Below are 26,103 nucleotides of genomic sequence, written 5' to 3' on the forward strand. Positions count from 1 at the left end.
ATGCTAAGTACTAATTTAAGTCTGAATGGGAATATTTGCCTATGTCAGTGATCCCCAACCAGTAGCTCGTGAGTAACATGTTGCTCTCCAACCCCTTGGATGTTGCTCCCAACGGCCTCAAAGCAGGGGCTTATTTTTGAATTCCAGGCTTGGAGGCAAGTTTTGGTTGTATAGAAACCAGCTGCACTGCCAAACAGAGTCTCAATGTAGGTTGACAATTCACACAGGGGCTACCAAATGGCCGATCACAGCACTTATTTTGCACCCCAAGAAAGTTTTTCATGCTTGTGTTGCTCCCCAACTCCTTTTACGTTTGAATGTTGCTCACAGGTTCAAAAGGTTGGGGATCCCTGGCCTATGTTATAGATTTGTGTTTTAGATCCGAGATTAGAGGCTGATTATGTTTTTCCATGGCCTTGAAGAGTTCCTCCTTCTCACCGTCTCCCCATGCCCTGGCACAGTCATAGAGTTCCCTCATCTTCTCCTGGGAGGTGCTCTTGCTTCTCACTGAATCGTACTGATCCTGGGTCAGGATCTCATCATCCAGGAGATCATCCAGGACAGGGTCAATGTTGCTCACCCTGGCAATCAGCTCTGATCTGTGCTTATCCATAATGTGCTTCCCACCTGTTGCACACAATAAGGAATGATCAACAATCTTACCCTTTCACCCCGATTACATAAACCCCCATTTTACCCTACTACTCAACACTGAAATGACCCCAGGGCTACAGCAAATAGCCAGTAAGTACACCTACAGAGGGTTAGACCATAGTTAAGATTAGAGACAATTTTAACTTTTGGGTGTTCACATTTTAAATACTAGGAGGAACCCATAATCATAAAGAAATACAGTACATACAAAGCAGGACCTCTTTATATTTGGGGTCTGATTGAGCCAATGGGAAAAAACCCGCTGGCCCAGACCTGCTCCCTGTCCAAGTCCATTGTTCTTTCCGCCGACCTCCATCTCCAGGTCGGTTGCGAGAAAAATATAGGTGCATGCACGTGGCAGTGGAGAGGGTTGGGCTCTGAAGGTGGGTTGCGGTAGGGGCAGAGGGGGGTCCTGAGACAGCAGCCCCGGTGGGCTCTGGACCCCCCAGTCCAATCCTGTTTATATTCTACTACAAAAGGAAGCATGGGGTATCTCTTATTGGCTGTGTATTTTGTGCATTGGCTAATATTTAAAGAAGACATATAGGATAAATTTAAAACCCCTAATTTTGTAGGCAATTACAAGTAATATATGGTGTTGCTTTTACATGGTGCTAAAAATTAACATATTTAAAAATAGCCCCTTTATTGGAGCTCCCTATAGATGTTCTCTGGTCCCTGTCTGTGTTTCAAATGAGGAGTGGGTGTGTCCTAATGGTCCCTGCCAGAAGCACAGTAGGAGGGGGACAGCCAATCACAGCCCTGCAGTCACACAAGCACAGACAGGCTTCAGTTCCCTATCAGGTCCTGCTAGCTGCTGATTGGTTCCTGTCCTACAGTGCAGTGAGCTGAGTGCACAGCCTGGGAATTCAGGGAGCAGGAAGTAGAAGAGAAGGGAGGGATTATTAGGGTTTTTTTCAGAAATATTCAGTAAATCAGCCTGAAACACATTCCTCCTATATTTAGAAGACTATAATGCACTGGTATATTCTTGTTTTTCACACAAAATGCCTCCTTTAAAATAGTCTTACTTAATACAATGGTTGGCAACAACTTCAGGCAGGATAACAAAAATCTCAGAAAACACCCATAAGAAGGGAGGGATTGTCAGGTATTACTGGGATTCAAGCTGGGGACCTTTGGGTTTCTGGCTCGATACCTTAACCATTTGGCCAGGTGAGCAGCCTGTAGGGTTGCTCGCTATGTGTTACCTGGCAGCCTGATTGGCCTCTGCAGCCCCAACCCAGCTGCTGCCTAGTTGCAATCAGCCAATCAGGGCTGACTCTTCCCTATTTAAGGGCAGCACTTAGACCACTCCTTGCCAGAGCATTACATTGTTTCTCCCTAGTACTGTGGCAGTGCCCCTAACTAGGTAGTTCTAGCTCTTGTCCCTTTCCCTTATTCCTCTTTGTCTGCCTGTCCTTGTCTTGTCTTGCTTTACCCTTTCTTGTACCTTCCCAGCCTTGACCTTGATCTGACCCTTGCCTGTTATTTCCTATTCCACCTTGTACCTTTCACTCACTTCATCTTGTACCTGCCTTGCTGCTTCCTGACCTTGCCTTGTACCCTGTCTTGTTGCTTCCCTAGTCTCCCTCTCCTATCTTGATATCCAGTCTCCCTCTGCTCCAGTCTCCTTCTCTTGCTTATCTTGCTCTCCAGTCCTGTCTTGCTCCAGTCTCCTTCTGCACTCTATCCCCAGTTTGATCCTGTCCCATCCAGTCTGTTCCTGTTCTGAGTCATCGCCCTCTTCATCCAGCCTAGTCCAGTCCTGATCTTTGCCCTCTCCATCCTGTTCTGCTCTGAACCTGATCCAGACTGACTCTTCACCCTCATTAATCTGTTCCTGCCTTCCCTTTAAGTGTTCCCTAGGCACATACAGCTCCTGCCTCAAGGACTCAACCTTTCCCTATCAGTCTCCACAGCGCCCCCTACCTAATCCTTGACCGGGATTATTAGGGTTTTTGCAGAAATATTCAATAAATCAGTCTGAAACACTACTTTTTGTGTAAAAATGTACCAATGTGTTATACTCATTAAGATATAGAAGAATTGTGCTTAAAAAAGAAGTGTTTCAAACTGATTTATTGAATATTTCTGCAAAAACCCTAATAATCACCTTTTTGATTATCCAGGAATCCTGCACCCTTCTACCAATCTTTCTACTGTTTATTATGTTACATTCTGTTTCATCTCTAAAGAGTGTTCTACCCATTTTGTGTTTTTATATTGCTTACCCATCCTCTACCTTTCTTCTTCCACCCTCTTCTCCTGTTATATACTCTGACCTACTTTTTCACATCATCCCGAATATTGTTTTTAAATAATGATGAGCGAATCTGTGCTGAATCGCTTCGCCGAAAAAAATTGTAAAACAGCGGAAAAAAAACAATGAAAAATGTGATAACATGCTGGAGGTATACCCACCTGCTGGCTTCTGTTCTCCTGATATAAGCTCCTCTGTAATGGGAAACAAAGTTGTGTTAGGAAAAAGCTGGTTATATATGATGGTTACATTATTTGTATAGCGCTCCTTCAGGGCAAAGCACTGTACAGCAAAACAATAAATTAGTAGTAACAAACAAGGGGTCACTGCATTATTAAGTAACAAGTGCACTTTTAGAAATTCACATAAATATAAAATATAATTAATGGTCAGTTGGCTCTGCTTGTAACACCTACATTTCTACACCCAACTGTTGATGTATTACTACTACTTCTGGCAGGGAACTTTGTAATCCACTGTCAAATCCCTTTCCATTGGTGTCAGTGAACGTCTTTGCTGTGTGCCAATCTAGAGATACCAAATTAATAAAACAGTTGAATCCAAGTGCCTGGCCAAACCTAATCCAAACCCTTAAAATCATGTTACTTTAGATCATGCGACCTAGGAAATTGCAACATTTTTCAGTGTGTGGAATTTTCTCGTACTCTGCCCTAATTTGCAAATTAAGGTTTGGATTCGGTTGGGATTCATCTGAATAATCTGTGAAAATGAGGGCTTCATCTCCAGGCTCTTTTTCTAAGATTATTTCTTTCCTGTTCCTGACTTTTCTCTAAACCAATACCACCCCCCATTGCAAGGCCATTGGAGCTTTTAGTTATCACTTATTTTCAGTTGTCTGTTGCAGGATCTCAAGCTGCGCTTTGATACCATACCAGAGATGTACAATTACAGTGAGATCTACCTGACCAAAGTAGATAAGAAGGTTCTCTTAAGAGTGACAAGTGAAAGGGATGAGAAAATTGTGTGGAGCGCTGTGCTGAGGAAAGGTCTTTTTTCCGCTACTATAACTAACTAGAATTGGCACACACACACACACACATTACCAACTCCAGGCCTCCGACCTTCCCATTACAGGGCCTTCTGATTCCCCCTCAAACTTCAGGACCCCCTCACCAGCTGCCCGCAACCCTCCTCTATGCAGCTCCCTGCCCCCTGACCAGAGTGTGCCTGCTTTTTCTGCATCGGTTGGGGTTGGGAGAGATCACAGAGCACCAAGTGTCAGGCAGGTGGGAGCAGATCTGAAAGATGTTGTAAATCTCTTCAGTTGTGTGCAAATTGAAACATATAGAAATAAAGATCCTTTTTATCAAAAAGTAAAATTGTATTGCACTTATAAAACGTCCATGGAAGTGTTGGCAATCAGAAAACACTAGTTCTACTGGGTCTGGATCTATGTGTGCAGAGATGGGATCTAAAGCTGGCATTCCTACAGACATGAGCCCCTTCTTTGTTATCTAGTGAAGAAGTTACACCTGACACATTTTACCAATCAAGCTTAACCATAGGAATGCATTTTGTGTTTGTTATTGTATCTATGTACTTTGTATTTTGTGTTGCTATTTTCAATATCCCATATCATTTATGCCAAGTAAACCTCTGAACACTTGCACTGCTAGTAGTCATGGTAAATGGCCACAAATATGATCAATATGTTTTGTGGAAGCTTATAAAGATATGAGTGAGTGCAAATAGTTTCACCTTCCATTCAATACATGTGCACCTCCAATCAGAAGCACTGTATTCATAGGCAGTGTGATGTGAAACATGTAGTGTCATCTGTCATCATATGTAACCATCATATATCATATGTACCCCTCCGAATTGTGTCCGTAAGTTACCCTCCCATTTAGACTGTAAGACCCACAGGGTAGGGTCCTCAATCCTTTTGTCTCCTTGACACTGAGCACTTAATCTGTATTTTAACCCTTTCGCTGCCGCCGATTTGGACCTTTTATTGCCAGACCATTTTTGAACATTTTGTACTCTTTCACTTTAAGGGCCTTTCCTTGGGGGGTCTATTAGTTTACCCTGGCAAACAATATATTGTAAAAAGATATAGGCTTCTAAGTGTCTAATAAAATGAGAAAAATCATGTTTCACAGAGTACAATCACAAAGATCAGAAACATCATGTAATTTATGTATGAGAACAATTTGGAAAGTTCTATTTCTCCTGAATGCTGCAATACCAAATATATAGTTTTATGGAGATTTCTCACTTGTATAGATCAAAATCTACAAGCAGTACACTACCAAATTTACAAAGCACCGCTCCACAAATGGCGTACTTCTGATTTCAAGTCCAAACATTCCACTAACAGTAGGTTTACCCTAGAAAACTACCCATTATTAGAAAGAACAGATTCTGGAGAATCAAAAATGCGTAAATATAATTATGTACGGCAAACTACCAAGTTGCCATTCTTTCCTAAAGTTACAATTTTTATAGAAATTGGTGAAATTTTTGAAAAATTACCTCAAAGCTTCCACTCTACAGCATCATATCTCCCACACTTCATTAGGTATCAATGTTAAACACCCTGAATATGATTGCCAGGAGTCCACTGAACCGTTTAATACCCAATATGTATAGGTGTACCCAAGCATGTGGTATACAGGGGCCCCAAAATGTAGACACCCCATTTGAACTATCAGTTCTGTAATTCCAGATACTGCAAAATCAACACATTTACATTGTTTTTTTGGAGGGGGGCAAAGGTAGAAAAAAGTACATTCACCTCAGAAAACCATATATTTTCGGAAAAATAGTTCCCCCATATCCAAATTGGGTATGCATGTTGTTATACTCCAAAGCACCAAGCCGCAAACCTTTCCTACATTGGGCAATTTTGGTGACATTTTCAAAAATCACCTCAAAACTTCCAACCTGCAGCATTGTATTTCCCACATACTCTTAGGTATCAAGAGAAATCACCCCAAATATGAAAGCTTAGGGTCCTCTGAACAATTTGATGCCCAATATGTATAGGTGTACCCAAGCACGTGGCATACAGGGGCCCCAAAATGCCACGTGGTCTGTCATTTCAGGTACTGCAAAATCAACACATTTACATAGTTGCGGGGGGGGGGGGCAAAGGAAGAAAAAACTAAGTTTACCCCATTAAATCATATATTTTTGGAAAGTATACATTCCCCGAATCCAAATTGGGTATGCATGTCTTTCTACTTCAAAGCACCAAGCTGCAAACCTTTCCTAAATTTGGCAATTTTGGTTCCAGTTTTAAAAATCACCTCAAAACTTCCAACCTGCAGCATCGTATTACCCACATACTATTAGGTATCAAGATAAATCACCCCAAATATGAAAGCCTGGGGTCCTCTGAACAGTTTGATGCCCAATATGTATAGGTGTACCCAAGCACGTGGCATATAGGGGCCCCCAAATATAGACACCCCATATGGTCTGTCATTTCAGGTACTGCAAAATCAACACATTTACATTGTTTTTGGGGGGGGCAAAGGTAGAAAAAAGTACGTTCACCCCAGAAAGTACACATTCAGAAAGTACACATTCCCCCAAATCCAAATTGGATATGCATGTCTTTATACTCCAAAGCACCAACCTGCAAGCCTTTCCTAACTTTGGCGATAAAGGCAGCAGTTTTTACATTTCTGAAAATTGCCTAAAAAATTGCAACACATTTATCTCACCCAATTTCTTGCATACAATTGTAAAACACCATAAATATTGACGCAAAGGGGCAAATTTACTAAAGGGTGAAAATTCGCCAGGGTGACGTCATTTTGGCACTTTGCCAATTTACTAACGGGCATAATTACGCTAACGAAGGAGATAGACTCTAGCGCAACTTCGCACTTTAACACCAGGCGTATTTTCACTCTGGCAAAACATCGTTACTATGCAAATTCACTAAGTTTTTGTTTTTACTGAATGTTACCTCTATCGCCAGACTTGCCTTCGCCACCTCAGACCAGGCGAAGTGCAATAGAGTAGATAGGACTTGGTCCAAAAAAAGTTGAAACTTTTTCCAAATCCCAAAAAACGCTGGCGTCTTTTCCTTTTTACAGGGTGATATGCTGAAAAAGATCGGAATTGGTTTTTTGGGGTACCCTCCTTCCCCCTTACATTTCCTAACATATGGCACATAAACTATACAATGGGCACATGTGTAGGGCAATATAACAACTCTATTTTATTTTATTAAGGTTCCCTGGGCTTGTGTAATGTAATGTATTTGCTGCAACATATACGTCCATTGAAATTGAACTTCCCGCCGTATGCAAATTAGCTAATGCTAGTGCAACTTTGCTATGCCTGCCATAGTAACTTAGTAAGTGTTTGGTGCCTGCGCCGAAACTTCACAACTTAGTGAATTAGCGTTGCCTGTGCGAAGTTGCGCCTGGAGAAGTGTGGCGAAGGCGGCGAAGCCGTCGCTAGCAAATTATTGCCCGTAAGTGAATTTCCCTACAAGGGTCTACTGAACATGTGATGCCCAATATGCATAGATATACCAAAGAAGCTGGCATGTGTAGACCCCAAACCAAATAGTGCATATGAATTTTCTGTGCTGCCGATTCGCCTTCCATGAACAAAGACCACTCCTAACAGCACAGAGACCCCTCAAAACTGTATATTTTGGTAAAGTACACATTATGACGAATCAAAAACAAGGAATTATGTCTTTCTACTCCAAACTACCATACTGCAAAGCTACGCTAAACACAGCGTTTTTTATGACAATATGCATAGATATACCAAAGCAGCTGGCATGTGCAAAACCCCAAATAAAAATAGTGCATATGAATTTTCTCGGCTGCCGCTTTGTCTTCTGTGAAGAAAGATGTATTACCGTATATACCGTATAAGCCGACCCGAGTATAAGCCGAGGTAACTAATTTTACCTACGAAAACTGGGAAAACTTACTGACTCGAGTATAAGCCTAGACACAACTACAGCCCTGTCTCCCAGCAGCGCACATTCCGCCAAAGCGACCCCCCCATCGATCAACCGGACTTCTTTGCAAAGTTGATGGTGACAGAGAATTGCCAAACGGATTACTGTGTGCATTGTCCCACTGTCCCACTACCATGTGCAGAGGGCACTGTGTGATATTGCCATCACTGTTAATCTTTCGTATAACCAACAGAGGGCATTGTGGGATATTGCAGTCACTGTTAATCTTTCATATAACCAACAGAGGGCGCTGTGTGATATTGCAGTCACTGTTAATCTTTCATATAACCAACAGAGGGGGCTGTGTGATATTGCAGTCACTGTTATTCTTTCATATAACCAACAGAGGGCGCTGTGTGATATTGCAGTCACTGTTATTCTTTCATATAACCAACAGATGGCGCTGTGTGATATTGCAGTCACTGTTATTCTTTCATATAACCAACAGAGGGCGCACTGTTATTCTATCATATAACCAACAGAGGGCATTGTGTGATATTGCAGTCTCTCCCCAAGCGAACTGTTGGTATAGGAATGATTAAAAGTGACTGCAATCTTAGCTACTGCCCACTGACTCGAATATAAGCCGAGATAGACTTTCTCAGCACATTTTGGATGGTGAAAAACTCGGCTTATACTCGAGTATATACGGTATGTCCTGCAAACCCAGTAATTGTACAAAGACCCCCTAAATCCATATATTTTTGTAAAGTACACATTCTGACATATCCAAAATTGCTAAAATTATTTTTGTACTCCAAATAATCAAAGTGCAAACGACACTAAAAAAAACCTAAGGAACTACAATGCAAGCATAAAACCACAATAAAATCACAAAAATCAAATACCATTAGGCAAATCAATGAAATAACAAAATAACTGACCCAACAGCGTGGTTAGTGGTCAGAATGCTTGATCCAATAGTCACACTGGGAAATCAACAGTTTTTAGGGGAATAACAAGAGGGAAACTGATAAAATGAAGAACTAAACAAATTAGTATGTGTGTGCTTGTGTGTACAGCTCTAAAAAGTGTATAAATGTGTGTGTATGTGTAATGTGAGTGTTTACATCTTTGAAAAAGTGTAGAAGTTGAAAAGAAAAGCAAAAAAAACTAACTTTAGAAAAATGTGTAGTGTGTGTATTTGCATGGATGTGTGCATATGTATTTGTAAATGTGTATAAGAAAGGCCACCTATTGTTCCTGGGTGCAGGGGAATCTTTGGCAGCATTGAAGGCCCAGATCAGCAGAAAAACACGCAGCAGGAAGTGTGTGGGTGGGGGCTGAAGTTCGAGATCTTCCTTCTCTGTACAGTCCTAAAGTCCTCCATGCTGTCCAGCAAGTACAGCTGTCCTGTGACGATCAAGTCACAGGACTGCCTAAAAGCCCCCTGGGCTTGTTGCCTAGGGGGTTGTCAATCTCCCTAACCCTCTGTGGAAGCGGCGAAAAGCCGCCGGTGCAGTCATGCAGAGGGTTTTGCTCTGAAAGTGAAGAACGTATTAGATATGCTCTTGGCACTTAGAGCACTTGCCTGCCAGCATGTATAGAATATGCGCTTGGCAGGCAAAGCGTTAAAGGATAAGTAAACCTTTAAAATAAGTGAATGTAAAATTGATGAGGTTTCTATTCTAAGCACTTTTGTTATGTACATTCATTATTTATTCTTTTTTTATTCCAAGATATTAAGGGATACCTGTACTGTTAATATGAATGAATTTTGTTCCAACTGCGCCACCTGCTGGTCAGTTTCCCACCAGTCTGACCAGCAAGTAGTCAAGGAAGTTGTCAGGAGAAAGAAAGAGGCTGCTCTGATGTTCTTCTGCTGAGGAATAAAATTAGAAACTCTCTCACATCTTTCCTAAGCAGAAGAACATCAGAACAACCTCTTTCTTTCTCCTGACAACTTCCTTGACTACTTGGTGGTCAGACTGGTGGGAAAATGACCAGCAGGTGGCGCTGTTGTAACTAAATTCATTCAAATTAACAGTACATGTATCCCTTAATATCTTGGAATAATAAATAAACCATTAATGTAAATGACAAAAGTGCTTAGAATAGTACCCTTGTCAATTTTACACTCTCTTATTTTAAATGTTTACTAACCCTTTAAGAAATACTTAAACTGGTGTAGCACAGAATGCTAGAGATAAAGACGTAAATCAGTAGAGTTATAACAATGGTCGCTCTGCTACAGATGACTTTTTAAACTGTACAATGGTCATTTTATTTATATTATAAAATAAAGTAGTAGAACACATTACAAACAATCTCTGAGTACTGAGACAGCCATAATATCAGCTAACTCCAAAGGGTTATTATGAATAATGTGAAAAGACAAAGACAGCACTAGGGGCAAGAAAATGGTTACAAATGTAGTAGGTTTTTTAACAAATCAAATGCAACAATATATCAATATTTGGATTATATACATATTTGGATTATATACCAACCACAAACAGCCTGCTCTGTCATCCTTAGGTCTTCTGGAATAAAAGAAAACTTTTTTAAGTGGTAACTGATATTATTTACTTAAGTATGTACAGTATAGGTAAATAAACAGTGCGTTCAGTTTCCTTAGATGGACAGGTAATTTATTGCATTTTTGGGTATGATTTGGAAGAAAAAGCAGCCGGTATTAATTGGAAAAGGGCGGAGAAATTTTCAATAAAACAGCATTAAACAAATAGAAAATGTAACTTCATATTTACCAAAATTATATTTTCCTGGTAACTATGGGCAGCCTTTACACTAAGGGTGTTCCCCTGTTCCCCAAACCGACAGGACAGGTTACTAACCAATTCCCTCCCAGTCCACCAATCTTAATTATCTATAAATACTCCCGCATCTGCCCTTTGTCTTTTAACGTCCGAGCAGCTAGTTGTTTGGGGAGGGGTTAGTGTAAAGGCTGCCCATAGTTACCAGGAAAAGAAAATTTTGGTAAGTATGAAGTTAAATTTTCTATTTCCCATGGTCACTATGGCAGCTTTACACTAAGAGTGATATACCTTAGCAATCCACCTATAGAGGAAAAAAACAACTTAGTATTTTAATGCAAAAATAAAATGTATTTTATTCACACACTGATTCCAAAACTTTAAGGCCAATATTAGCCCTCTGTGTGGAACGCACATCTAGATGGTAATGCTCCAGAAAAGTATTTGCAGAACTCCAAGAGGCTGCCTTGCATACTTCTTACTTCGAGACTTCTGCCTGAAAAGCCCATGAAGCACTGATTGCCCTAGTGTGCTTTAATTCCTTTTGGTAACTGCACCTCAGCCATTTCATAAGCCAACTTAATGCAGTTAATTATCCACCTGCTTATTGTGGATTTTGAGGCTCTTTTGTTTCCCGCTGGGATTACAAATAATTTTTTTGACTTTCTCCAAACCTTTGTTTTAGTCAAGTAGACTGATAGACATCTGACCATGTCTAAATTATGCCACTCCTTCTCGTGTTCTGATACAGGTTCCGGAAAGAATGATGGTAATACCACTTCCTTATTTAAATAGTGCTCTTTCACTACTTTTGGTAAAAATTCTGGTACTGCTCTCAGTAATACCTTGTCAGCTTGAATCACAGTAGATGGTTCTTTTGATGAAAATGCCTGCAAATCACCAACCCTTTTTGCTGAAGTAACTGCAACCAACAAGGTTGTCTTTAACGTTAACAACATGTCTGAAATTGTTTCTAATGGTTCAAATGGCTCTGTGGTTAGTTTTTTTTAAAACTAACGGCAAGCTCCAAGTCGCAGACACTGTATTAATTGGAGGTCTTAAATGAAGAACTCCTGCTAGAAACTTTATAACTTTTTCATTTTTCGCCCATTGCCTCTCTGTTAGGATTGAAATAGCAGAGGTTTGCAGTTTCAAAGTTCTCAGGCTCAGATTTTTGTCAAATCCATCTTGCAGAAAATCTAACACATGTGACACTGTCACTTGTTCCAAAGTACTTTCTCTGCCATGTAACCAAGATATAAATATTTTCCAAATCCTCTGATAAGTCTTATTTGTGGATGACTTTCTCGCTGCCAACATTGTTTTTATTACTGCCTCTGAGAATCCTTCTTTTGTCAGCCTGACCCTTTCAACCTCCATGCCTTCAGAGATAATGTTTGTGGGTAAGGATGACTGACTGGCCCCTGCATCAATAAGTCTCGTCCGCCCCAAAGATTCAGAGGTTCGTCTATCATCATAGACGTCAACAGTGGGTACCAGACCCTCCTGGGCCACTCCGGCAGTATTGCTATTATGTTGGCTCTTTCTTTATTTTCCTGAGTATCCTTGGGATCAAAGGAACTGGGGGAAAAATGTATAATAAACCTTGACTCCAATCTTGAGCAAGAGCATCCATTGTCAACAATTGGTAACACTGCTTCCTCGAGAAAAATTGATCCACTTTCCTATTCTTTCAAGTCGCCATTAAGTCTATCACTGGTTGTCCCCATTTCTGGACAATTTTGAGGAATACCTCTTGATTCAACTCCCACTCGTGGTTGCTGATTACACTGTGACTCAAGAAATCTGCCACTTGATTGTGCTTCCCCGGAATATGCAGTGCAGTCAGTTCTTGCAAATGTTGTTTTGCCCACCTCATGATGGGAACCATTTCTTCCAACAAACTCATGCTTCGAGTTCCTCCTTGATTTTTATATATACATTACAGCTGCCAAATTGTCTACTTGCACCATTAGACAAGACCCTCTCAGGTGGTGATGTAATCTCTGTATGGCTTTCCACACCGCTCTCAATTCTAACACATTGGATGACAGGTACTGTTCTTCTGTCCCCCACCTTCCTTGAAGCCAGGTTTGACCCAGATGTGCGCCCTAGCCCCACGGGCTGGAATCTGTTGTTAACACTTCCCAATCAATTTCATCCAAAGATTTTGCTCTGGCTAAGTTCACATCCGCCAACCACAACTTCATTCCTTTCTTCACTTGATTCTTCTGATTACCAGGACTGACTCGACTGTGTCCATTGTTGAATGAAAACCATCGGCACCACTGAGTTTAATAGACCGATTATACTGGATATCTCTCTCGCTGACATCACTACTGTCTGGATCAGACCCATAATTACTTTCTTTATCTTGATTTTCTTTTTTTCTGGTAGAGTTACAAATGCTTGTTTCATCAAAAATCTTGCCCCTAGATAAACTAGGTCCTGCGACGGTAAGAGTTGACTTTTTTCCATATTCAACTTCCACCCGTGCTTCTGAAGAATATTCATTACATCTCGATGTCTCATCAATGTTGTCGGATCTCTTGCTCTTAAGAGGATGACGTCTAAATAATGATATCAAAATGCCTTTCTTCCTTATTTCCGCTATTAGCGCTTGTAAAACTTTTGTAAACACTCGAGGTGACGTTGCTAGTCCAAAATTTACATATATACACAACAAGTGGGACTATAACTCCCAGCACATGTGACCCCCAACTACTCAATTATGAATGAATGCTTCAAATATGTAAAAGGCAATATTTATTATTCAACACTATGCCATATAACAAATTAAAACCAATTAAAACCAAACTAAGCAGCGCTGCATGTACAAAGGGATCCCTTGTAAGTATTCTTTAAGTGTGACCCGGCATGGGTGATGGTTGATGTACTGTAATTGTAGAAGTGGCGTATCTGGAGCCAACTGTAGCACTCCGATCTTATGCCACAATCTCAAACAAGTAAAGAAAGTGAAAAGTTCCAAACCATCTGATACCGGTATTAGGTTAGTTGTAACCGAAGTATGATGGCCAAATATTTCACGGTCTCCAAAGTGCCAGAGTCAACAAAACATGACATCAATGGGGCACCCCTCCAGCGTAAATCTCCTCAAGATAACAGCCCCGTTTAGTATTCAGGGGGGAGGGTTTTTTTTTTTATATACATCTGCCGTGCGGCCGGAACCCTGTGGGTAAGTGCCAATATGTGGAATGGCCAAAAGACGCCTCCGTGGGGTGTCTACAAGTGTGGGTGTTTCCCACCGCAGCCCCGCTCAAACAAGGTGAAATATATTACCGACCATGCGGAAGTCCGTGAGTGACTGTAAGTCCTTGAAGAGACGTATAACGACGTCTCCGTTGCGGTTCCGTGATGAGCGGTGTTCGGCTGTCCTAGCACTTATGGACCTGTATGGAGGGACCCTCTCTTGCACAGCACGCGCTGTACCTCGACAGCCGTTTCGCCACGACTTTGTCAAGAGGGCTGGGAGTTATAGTCCCACTTGTTGTGTATATATGTGAATTTGTTAGAGGACACCCCAGTCCATTTGCCCCCACGTATATTAGTATCATTGTATTTTGGTGCCCACACCGCACTCATAGTTCGTTGGTGTTGTTTCATAGTCCAAAATTTAGGCATGTGAATTGAAAATGTAGGTTTTTCACCAATTGCGAATCTGAGAAACTTCTGATGACTCTCTACAATTGGAATATGTAAATAAGCATCTCTTAGATCCAGTGACAACATCCAATCCTGTGGCTGGATTTCTGTGATAATCATCTGGAGAGACTCCATCTTGAATTTCTTTATTTTTAGACATGCGTTTATCGGTCTCAACACCGGACGATAATCTTCTGTTTTCTTCTCAAAAGAAAACCATAAATGAATAAATTCCTTTTCTCTTGAACTCCTTTGGAACTGAAACAATCACTCCATCTATGAGTAGCTGTTGTACATAACTCAACATGATCTCCTTTTTCTCTTTCTGCACTGGGATTTCCGATGAAACAAACAAGTTGTGTCATTTTTTCGAACTCCAGAAAATAACCTCTTCGTATTGTTTGCAAAACCCATTGATCTTTGATGGACTCTGTCCAGACTTCTACAAATTTTGTTAGCCTTCTGGGTATTAGGGAGGACTGGACTGTCAAGTCCTCAGAAAATTTTCTTGCTTTGGCCTCCAATTCTTGCTCCTCTTCCTCTCTGCTGTCTAAAAAGAGAGTTGTGCGCTCCTTTCCACTGAGTAACCCTGAAACCTTGTCTCAACGTTCTGTTAAATTTTTTATCTTTATTAAAACATCTAGCCTGAAAGTATTGTCTAGCTTGACTGCTTTATCTTTCTCTTGCAGGTGCTCAATCCTGTGGCAGGAAAACACTTTTTCCTCCTGTGACTTTTTTGATAATATCACCCAACTTTTCTCCAAACAGCATAGAACCCTCAAATGGTAAATTACAGAGACTCACTTTTGAAGTTTTATCTGCTGACCAAGATCTCAGCCATAATGCTCTCCTTGCCGTCACTGATAGAGCCATTGCTCTGGAAGATGCTTTAACCATATCCACTCAGGCTTCCACTATGAAATCTGCAGCAAGTTTTACTTCCTCCAATGCATCTTCAATACTTGCTCTGTTTACTCCCTCTTTCAGAGCTGTTTCCACATTTTGTAACCAGCACTGCAATACTCTTGACACTGATGTTAATGCTAGAACAGGCTTTGCAGTAGCTCCCAAAGCCACATATGATTTTCTTAATGATGACTCCATTTTTTTATCCATTGGATTATAGAAAACTGCCATATCTTCCACTGGTAAAGCTGTTCTTCTGGACAATTGAGCAACCGCTGCATCTACTTTGGGAGGCTTATCCAACACTTGTTCTTCTTGTAATGGAAAGGGATATTTCTTAAAAACTTTAGCTGGGATTGGATACTTTCCTTCAGTTTTTTCCCCACTCTTTTGCTACAATCTCCTTTATCACTTCATGAATGGGAAAAGTAGCTCTGTCTCTCTTCAAAGATTTAAAGGGGTTAAATGAAGATGGTTGAGCTTCCTGTTTCTCTGGTAATTCCAATTGTAACCAGACAGCTTTTATTAATGGTTCCACAAGTGGCAAATCAAATAAGGACTTAAGCTGGCCATAGATGTTGAGATTTTTAAAAGATCAGATCCTGATCGTGAGACCACGATCTTCTCAGAACGATCGTACGATCGTACGAATCTACCATCAACTAAAAAGACCAATTTACCAGGAAAACAAAGGGGAGCTGCCTGCTTGGCCCTGCAAACATAGAGAGATTGCACTGGGACCGACAAAGATTTTTTGACCTGGCCGATCAATTTCCCGACAGATGTCGGACGAAAAATCGTAAGATGTACGATCGTTCGAATACCACTAACCGCACGATAATTTCGAAAGATCGGTCGGGCTTCCCTAAAATCGGTCGTTCGGCAAGAAGAATCGTCGCGTCTATGGGGACCATTAGATTCCTCCTCTGCCAATTCTTCATCATCTGAATTTTCTGACAAGGCAAAATCTGGTTGTTCTTGAACATTTCTATACAGCGGCATCTCTGGCTCTTGCTCAAAATCTCCACTTTTTCTCTTTGTGGCTGTTTTAACTCCTTCAGCTACTGCTTCTCTAATCCATTTAATTAGATCTGCTGTATCTGCTGCACTATCTCCAGCTAATCTTCTTGCACATATGTCACAACATTTTGAATGTTTTTGTGCTTGATTTTGACAGGCAGCACACACTTTATTTTTCTCCTTGCTGCTCCTTTTTCTAGGTGAAGACACACTGCCAATAAATAAATACATCAATTAACACAAATGCACTCTTTTCCTAACCACAAACCTACCTTAAACATGGCTCACCTCCTAACATTGCGGGCAGCAATTTTTGGGCTACTAGGCACCTTTAGCTCCATCTTGAGCTTTACTCTAATGTGCAAAAAAAACCAAACATGAGAGCCTTAAAACACAAAAGCGCCAAGAAAAAGTTCCCTGTTGCTGCCCTCACCTGGTGTACCCCTCAGGTATGAAAACACACGCTACCTCTGCTGCCTAGATGGAATCTGGCTCTTGCAAGCTTTTCTAGTAATCCCGGGCTGCCTAAAAACAGGATATTGGCTAGCTGGCTCCTCTGAGAGGCAGCACCCTGCAAAAGCCCTTCCCGGGAGAGAGGCTAACTCCCCAGGTCAATGGATCAGATTTTTTTTTCCGGGTCCTGGTGAGCCATAAAATAAAAATTTCCTGACCTGAAAAAGCCCATAAAAAACCATACATCCGTCAGCAGCGAGGACAGGAAAAAAGACAAAGGGCAGATGGAGGAAGGGGGAGTATTTATAGATAATTAAGATTGGTGGACTGGGAGGGAACTGGTTATTAACCTGTCCTGTTGGTTTGGGGAACAGGGGAACACCCTTAGGGGCACATTTACTAAGCTCGTGTGAAGGATTCGAAGTAAAAACAACTTTGAATTTCGAAAAAAAAATTTGGGTACTTCGACCATCCAATAGGCTACTACGACCTTCAACTACGACTTCGACTTTGATTCCAACGATTCAAACTAAAAATTGTTTGACTATTCGACCATTCGATAGTCGAAGTACTGTCTCTTTAAAAAAAACTTTGACTACATACTTCGGTAGTTTAAACCTACCGAGCTACAATGTTAGCCTATGAGGACCTTCCCCATTACTTTTCTAAGGTTTTTTTGATCGAAGGAAAATCCTTTGATCGATGGATTAAAATCCTTTGAATCCTTCGATTTGAAGGATTTAATCCTTCAATCTAACGATTTTTCCTTCAATTGTTCGATCGTAAGATTTGCGGTAAATCCTACAAATTCGATATTCGAATTCGTAGGATTTTACCTCAAGGGTCGAATTCGACCCTTAGTAAATGTGCCCCTATGTGTAGAGGCTGCCATAGTGACCATGGGAAAACGGAATACTTAATGACAAGGTATTGCAATTTATAGTAAATAACACCCATTTACCTTTCCTCAGCATAGTTTTCCACACAACATTGTCTTCTCCGTCAAGTGTGTCTGTACTTGATATGAGATGTATAGATACGCTGTCTTCCATTTTTGATAGATAAATTTCGCTGTAATTGTTCACCACAGTGAGTTTATCAATGCACATCTCAATAACCTAAAGGGGTTCAAAAATTATTTTAGATAATATTTTAAATGTAAACCCTAAAATATTTCATTAGCTTGCTACTTCATATCAACTCCAACATCAAAATACTTCAGTGTTTCTGCCTATTTAGAATGGAGAGAGACTCTCAGTCACAGATCATTTTAATGGGCCTAATCTATGTTGCTGTATCTCATTTCATTGGCTCCCTTTCATGGTGCAATATTCACCAGCATTAAATCACTACTCGCAAGCAATATACAAGAAGCTACAGAAGTGAGCAGTAGCATTTTTGCAATCACATCCTATCACCACTTATTTGGATTTCTACTTCACCCCATGTACTGCTTTGGTCATGGCACAGGGACACATTTGTGTCAGACTCACCTCTGGATTTATTTCTGCTGTTATTGGTCCTTTCACAGTATATCTATTCGTGCTGTACACAGTGCGTATCAAGGGGGGTTTCTTAATTTCATTAAAACCATGCTTATTCTCCGATTTTTCCACCTCCTAAATACAAAACAATAACTAGGACTTATGATTCAGTCTTACAGCAGCTGAAAACAGATATGTTGCCGGGATGGAAGGGGTTTTCCAAGGGGAGAATGTAGGAGATGCAGGAAGTTAATCATCCCAACTGTGAGGAAGTGTACTTATGCTCTGACTGAGGAATGTGTTCCCAAAGCCCCAGAAGAAGTGATTGTAGTTCATGTACTGTAATCTATATAAGGCAAGGGGGCACAGGATGCTATGACTTTGGACTCCACTCAATAAAAAATGCCAACCCAGGTTAGGGTACATCTTGGCTCTGTTTGCCCTGCCCCTGTTCTGCTTGGCTTCAGGGAAAATAAACCTGCAAGAGCGCAAGGATCTTTTAAGGAAATTTGAGGTCTGCTTCAAATGCATGCGCCTCCACAGAACACCTTGCCAAAGAACGTAAGGCTACTATTAAGTGCATAGAATGCAACAGTGATGATCACATACAAGCACTTCATCTACTTTAACACAGTTCCTCCGTGTTATCTGATAACTCTCCTGTGGCAAAGCAAGGTGGGGAGAGTAAAGATCAGACAGCACCTCCCACCTCAGTATCCTCTACATCAATGCTGTCCAACTTCTGTGTTACCAAGGGCTGAAATTTTTTTGCCCTGCATTGTGTTTTTAAACCACACCCACTTTAAACCACACCCATGTTACCACAAGACCATGTCCACATTAATTGTGGTAGCACACCAAAAAACCAAATGGTTGCTGCTCACTGCAGGGAAATCCCTCATCACTCATATCACGGATACGGTAAATCCAGCCACACGTGACTTGAGGTGTGACTATCAGGGGTCACTCACTCAATCTCTCACCCACCTTGCACACAGGTTAGACTAACACAAAAGCACCCCAAACACCAACCAACACCCACAAAACTCATTCGCTGCCACCATCTATCTTTCATAGGTGATAAAAACCTAATATTACTATTTCCCTGTTCTCTCTAACAGGTAATAACTCCAATGCATTAAACACTTGTATGACCTCCTGTAGGAGTAGGAACTGGACCAAGAATATAATGACCATAACTCTCCATTGGAGCATAGGAGAGAGATGATATTATATTCATTGGTTATTAATTCGCTCATGGATTCCATAGATACTAAACATCAATACTGTGTGACCTGCCCCTGCCCAGATATTCACATCTTATACACAGAGTACCAACCCTAGTCATGTTTGGACTCGTTGGAAATATGAAATTGCCTTGAACCCATCACCAGTTTTTTATTATACTGTTGGTACAACAGGTCTGGGTTCTGTAAGGATAAATATATTTAACTATAAATTATATGTGACCTTCACTTCACCTGCGAGGGTCTTGCTGGGAACTTTAAGTTCTCCCTCCTTGGGCTTCCCCCCCTCCCCATGGAATGGCTCTTATCAGCCAGGGCTTAGAGAAGGGCATTACAGCTCTGACCCGTCTGACCATAGTGAAAAGAGACCTGTTATGTGTCTGATTTAGATGTTGGCAGAAATATTTCTCATGATACCTTGGCCTGTTTTATTAAATATTACAGGCCTGTATCATGACAACTCATAAGTGTAAAAAGTTGTCATATTAAGACATAACCTTAAATCCATATGCCTCCTCATCCCCTGTGGATAACACAACACCCCCAGCACATGATTAAATACCTTAGGGGCCCCTAACAATAATTTATTTTTAAATGCCAACAAACACCCAGAACAGATAGACTTATGTTCCACAGGAAGAGCAGGGCACACACAGACAGAGTAGATCACACACAGGCAGAGCAGGGCACACACAGGCAGAGCAGGTCACACACAGGCAGAGCAGGGCACACACAGGCAGAGCAGGTCACACACAGGCAGAGCAGGTCACACACAGGCAGAGTATGTCACACACAGGCAGAGCAGGGCACACACAGGCAGAGCAGGTCACACACAGGCAGAGCAGGGCACACGCAGGCAGAGCAGGTCACACACAGGCAGAGCAGGGCACACACAGGCAGAGCAGGGCACACACAGGCAGAGTGGGGCACACACAGGCAGAGTATGACACACAGGCAGAGCAGGGCACACACAGGCAGAGCAGGTCACACACAGGCAGAGCAGGGCACACACAGGCAGAGTATGTCACACAGGCAGAGCAGGACACACACAGGCAGAGTAGGTCACACACCGGCAGAGTATGGCACACACAGGCAGAGTATCAAGAAGAAAAATTTGAAAACCTGTGATAGGTTTCTAAATTGTTTGATAGATCTATACAGGGGTCTGACTTTGTCAGTATATATAGTTAATTGGAGGAAAAACAGAAAAAGTGCCCCGTATAGACCCAAACTCAATAAATATAAACCCTATAGTTCTATTTAGGCTTGCGGAATATATTTTATGGTTTAACAACTTTCAAATAAAATTTTAAATTAATTGTTGGCTAATAAAACAAATTCAATTCTATTAAATTAAGTGATGATTATTATAATAAAGTGCTTGGTGCCTGAAAAGAAATTAATATAACCATTAATTAAACCACCATTCTGATCTTAAAAATTATAGATTGTAGATTAAAAGGAATTACTTCCTTTTAATCTACAATCTACAATTTTTAAGATTAGAATGGTGATACCATTTAAATTTTACACATGGTAAGAAGACATAGCACATAGGTGGGGGCCACACAAGGGGGGTGGGGCCCGTGGGCCACCAGTTGGACAGCCCTGCTCTACATATACTAAAGTCTGTGGAAAAGGACAGCATGACAAGTCTTGTTCAAAAATATGTTTGGTTTGTGTATACCCCAAGGGACACCCTGAAAGAGCTGTGAGATTGTATGCAATACTAGATGATCAGAGTAACCGATCTCTTCAAGATCAAAGTTTTTTGACCTGTTAAACATTCAGGCAGATGCCCTGCCCTTCCACCCGGGCACCTGTGCTGGCATTATGGAAGCCTCAGGAAGGCTAGCCAGTGGTCTTGTAGTAGCTCTTCTTCTCACTATAGAAATACCATTGCCTACTCTTACTAAGTGCAATCGGATTCCCTCTTACAGGGAAGAGTTCCCTACTCCTGGAGCTCTCTCTCACCACCCTCACTTGAAAGTCATAGCGGATAGCATACCAGCCCTTGACAGAAATTTGGATATCCTTTTATTACTTAAAACAAATAGAATCTCAGATTGCATGCAGTAGATATCTTATAATTCCTTACATTTTATTCAAAAAACATAAAAGTCATTCCAATTGATCACACACATATATATATATATATATATATATATATATATATATAACCAAAAAGAAGAAACTGCACCAAACAGGAATTTATTTTCAACTTTTCGGCTCTACTTCTTGAGCCGTCTTCAGGAATAAAAAACTGTGCATACAAACATACAAACTTAAATACCTCAAAAGACCGCGAAAAGTGCAGTGACATGTGTAATTGGGAGTTATCCTCTTTGACACCCATGATGATGTGATAAACAATCCCCATAGCGTATTAAGTGTAAAATCCCAGAGTATAGAAAATCGTACATTGTGAAATAAATATACGTGCTGATAGTGACATCAGGTAACAGCCCGTCTAGTGAAACCATTTCTAGGTATGATCTATCTTAAAGAAAATCACTGTGTGCCTTCAAGCTTTCCGCTTACGAGGAGGTACGGCTGTCATGGGAAACACTGCGTCAGTAAGATTATAGGCTTGCACATACCAGTAAATGTATCACCCCTATTGCAGGTACGGAATGGTGTATAGGGAGCGCAGTTCTGTCCACAATAGCTTACAATGCCATCCATTAAATTGTAGCTCCACTTTAGAGTTTCCAGCGCTAGCGGTCTCAGTAATGCCTCCCTGCCCGCACCATATTGGTCACGCTCTCCCGCAAAGTATAAATTAACCCTTACTGGGTTATTTATTATCATTTATCATTTAGCGCAAGAATTTCCAGCTACTTGTGGCAACCAGCAGGCAAATCCCCTAAGCGCTTCTATTGCTCACACTTTAATAGCGGTTCTGCATCGATCCATTAGGTAAATCCTCCAAGTGAGGCATAAGCTCACTTGGAGGATGGACACCGGATAAGTTAGCACACTCTGTCAGTGTCAATGAGCTGTTTGATCACATCTATCGTTCTATTTTGACAGGAACCGTAGCACTCCATCTGAACCCTGCTCAGGGCCTTGGACCTACTGTGAGCCAAATCCTAATACCAACGTTGAGTGCAAAAGAACCTTAAGAACAGTCAGAAAAAAAGGGGAAAAAATAGAAAGGGAAATTAACATGTGTTAATATGCCAATTATACGTACTATATAGCTCCAAATTTGAGCCAATGTTTCGCCACTGGCTGATCAGCTTTGCTCGAGGCTAAGTCCACTCGTAGATCCCCAAGATTGCGTCCATATCTGTAAACCATCAATGGCCTCTTTTTTATCTAAGAAAGGGAGATGCGGGTCCGAGTTGATGATCTCCCATCTGCTGCTCAGAGAGTTTTTGAATGGTACGCTGGTAGTACTCCAATTCCTTGTGAAAATCAGATCTGGTTGTTGTGTCTCTTTATTCCCTGTAGATAATAATTCATCCTGAGTTTTAAATTTAGTTTGGTAGGGAAACACCTGGATTCAAATTGATCAGCCAAAATGTCCAATTGTGATACAGCTGTCCCTCTGCCTGTGTTATTCCTGATCACCCTTAGGAATTGAGAATAGAGAACCCCTCGGGACATATGCGGGGTTGATGGGAACTGGTATGTATAAGACTATTCCTGTCAGTTAACTTTTTATACAAAGTGGTTCCAACCCCCTCCCCTTGCTTATAGATAGTCATATCTAGATAATTGACCTTCTATCTGTCATATGTCATCGTCAATTTAATTGGAGAGTCAAGGGAGTTTACAGTCTCTCTGAAAGATAGGAGTTCAGTCTCTGATCCCCCCCAAAACAGTAACAGATCATCAATATAGTGTCTGTAGAATAATATATGGCTTTTTATATGTTTTTCATATTGTTCCATAAAGATGTTGGCAAAAGACGGTGCTACATTTGATCCCATTGCAATCTGTAGGTAGAAGACCTCCTGAAACATGAAATAATTATGAGACAGGATCAGGTCCAGCAGGGCCACCATCAATTCTACCGTTGGAGGCCCCTTGTGTTTAGTCTGAAGTGCTCTCTTACACGCTGAGACACCCACATCATGGGGGATAACTGTAGAGGCTAGACACATCCATAGTTACTAGAATGAAATCAGGTGGAATTCTTACGTCTCTTAACATCGTAAGTAAATGTGTGGTGTCACATACATAAGAGTCCATGTCCTGCACTACAGGCTGAAGGTAATGATCTAAATATTTTGCTACCGGTTGGAATAAAGACCCCATGGCAGAAATGATCAGACGACCTGGAGGGGAAGTCATAGATTTATGGACTTTTGGTAAAGTGTAAATAAACGGTATCCTAGGAAAATTGGTAGTTAGATATTGCCTAGTGGACTCATCTATCCATCCTCCTGCAACTCCTGTCAATATCAGATTATCCAGTTCTCTCTTGAATTTAGCCATAGGGTCAGACTTCAATTTAATATAAGTTGTTTCGTCAGCCAATTGAGTCTGTAGTTCTTGTATGTAATAGGTTTTGTCCAGTAGCAGAATAGTGCCCCCTTTGTCCGATTGTCTTATTATTATGTCTTTGTCTGCTTTAAGAAATGTAATAGCTTCTTTCTCCAGTCTTCATAAATTAGAGCGGCTTTTGGTCAAATTCTTGTGTATTTTCACAGAATCTTTGGCCAGAAGTCGTGTGAACGTAGAAATTGCCTGGGCAGTATTAGGTGGATCAAAATGACTTTTTTTGGTAAAAGGTGGTCTAGTGGTTAGTTTTTTATCTTTGAAATGATCCCGTAATTTTAATTGCCTCTTAAAGTTATGTATGTCCTTATACACTTCAAAAGGTTCTGAATGGTTAGTCGGTACAAATTTAAGACTCTTGTCTTAAAAATAAAAATAAATAGTCATGTTTCCCCTATCGTTAACTCGTGTTGGGACAAATTAATAACTAAATTCTCCTCCTGCCCCTCCTTGGGGGTTTGTCTGTTATAGTTCCCCCCCCGTCTAGTTCTCCATCTCCCCTTTGTTCCTGAGCCAACAATTTAGGGGGGGTTGTCCCAAAAAAGCCTGTGAGGACCAGGCACCCGTGTCAGAATCAGTAGAATCCCTTGAACTGTCCACCATCAGTAATGAAGATGGTTTGTTTTTACGCGTCACTCTCCTGGTCCTGTTGTCAGTCAGACCCAGTAACCACCTGTAGACCTTTCGCTGCTTGTAGTCTTCCTTAACTATACATAACTTTTTTTATTTAAAAGAAATTAGGTTGTCTCTGTATTTGTTCACATTCTGTTCAATATTTAATATAAAAGGATTTTACACCACTTACTACAAAATTCAGGACTGGTCCTACCTAGGGTTGGTACGATTCTGATCTGGAAACCCCTGGGGATTAGTTTCTGCCTATGGTAACTCGATAAATAAGTGCCATGTAACAATAAGTCTATCTCCCTTTTATTAAGATTAAGGAGTTGGTGATACAAGTCCCGAGGGGTCCTAACCGCAGAAGAAGAGATAGAAGGAAGGTCTGCAAACAAGATCTGTGCTAAATGCTTGCTCTCCTGTTGTTTCCACTTCTAAAGATGGTGGTATATCTTCCATAATCTCCAAGGCCGTGCTGTTGAGCTGTGTAGGTGCTGTAAGGTAGATATATGTTCTGTACAAACAATCCTAGCAAACTCTGCTCAGAAAAACAAAAATAGGATAAGTAATACGTGGATCCTAATGGATCGATGCAGTACCGCTAAAGTGTGAGCAATAGAAGCGCTTAGGGGATTTGCCTGCTGGTTGCCACAAGTAGCTGGAAATTCGGCAAGCAGTCCTTGCGCTAAATGATAATGAATAACCCAGTAAGGGTTAATTTATACTTTTCGGGACAGCGTGACCAATATGGTGCGGGCAGGGAGGCGTTACTGAGACCGCTAGCGCTGGAAACTCTAAAGTGGAGCTACAATTTAATGGATGGCATTGTAAGCTATTGTGGACAGAACTGTGCTCCCTATACACCATTCCGTACCTGCAATAGGGGTGATACATTTACTGGTATGTGCAAGGCTATAACCTTATTGACGCAGTGTTTCCCATGACAGCCGTACCTCCTCCTAAGAGGAAAGCTTGAAGGCACACAGTGATTTTCTTTTAAGATAGATCATACCTAGAAATGGTTTCACTAGACGGTCAGCACGTATATTTATTTCACAATGTACGATTTTCTATACTCTGAGATTTTACACTTAATACACTATGGGGATCGTTTATTTAAGCTTGTATGTTTGTATGCACAGTTTTTTATTCCTGAAGACGGCTCAAGAAGTAGAGCCAAAACGTTGAAAATACATTTTTGATATTTTGACACTATGTAAAGTCCTGATTGGTGTGGTTTCTTCTTTTTGGTTATTAATATTATTGTTTTTTGAACCAGCACACAGGCATTTGAGGTTTATTTACCGTGTGCATCGGTCCGTAATTGACTGATATAATATATAATATATATAATATCAATTGATATAATATAAATTCATAATTAATTACAATCAGTGTATGATAATTTAGTCAACTTATAACAGTTCATGTATAATAAATTGATCTGATTAGAAATTAATTAGCAGTATATTATGTGAATAAATTAATTTATGAAAAACCCAATAAAATTGATTTGTGTTGGAATGAAGACTTTTGTTGGAATTGATGAATTCCTGTTAAAAGTCTCGGAGGAATTTATATAGCCAAATTGTTCCCAGAGTTATATGGATACAGG

The 26,103-nt window shown here is 40.8% G+C and overlaps 1 protein-coding gene across 3 annotated transcripts in view; it reads right to left on the minus strand.

The window, feature by feature from the left end:
• Nucleotides 1-283: 283 nt before the first annotated feature.
• Nucleotides 284-26,103, minus strand: part of LOC121398946 — a 99,831-nt gene continuing 74,011 nt past the window's right edge. For 2 of the 3 annotated variants that reach the window (XM_041578579.1, XM_041578578.1), the window contains 5 exons: nt 18,124-18,249; nt 17,592-17,748; nt 10,325-10,357; nt 3,079-3,111; nt 284-627 (listed from right to left, as the gene is read on the minus strand). In XM_041578579.1, coding sequence (XP_041434513.1) covers nt 356-627; nt 3,079-3,111; nt 10,325-10,357; nt 17,592-17,748; nt 18,124-18,249 — 621 coding nt within the window. In that variant the 3' untranslated portion in view covers nt 284-355. The remainder of the gene's footprint in view (nt 628-3,078; nt 3,112-10,324; nt 10,358-17,591; nt 17,749-18,123; nt 18,250-26,103) is intronic. The other variant, XM_041578580.1, reaches the window with a different exon arrangement.

The sequence above is a fragment of the Xenopus laevis genome, chromosome 9_10S, assembly GCF_017654675.1.
Source record: "Xenopus laevis strain J_2021 chromosome 9_10S, Xenopus_laevis_v10.1, whole genome shotgun sequence".
Taxonomy (NCBI): Eukaryota; Metazoa; Chordata; class Amphibia; order Anura; family Pipidae; genus Xenopus; species Xenopus laevis.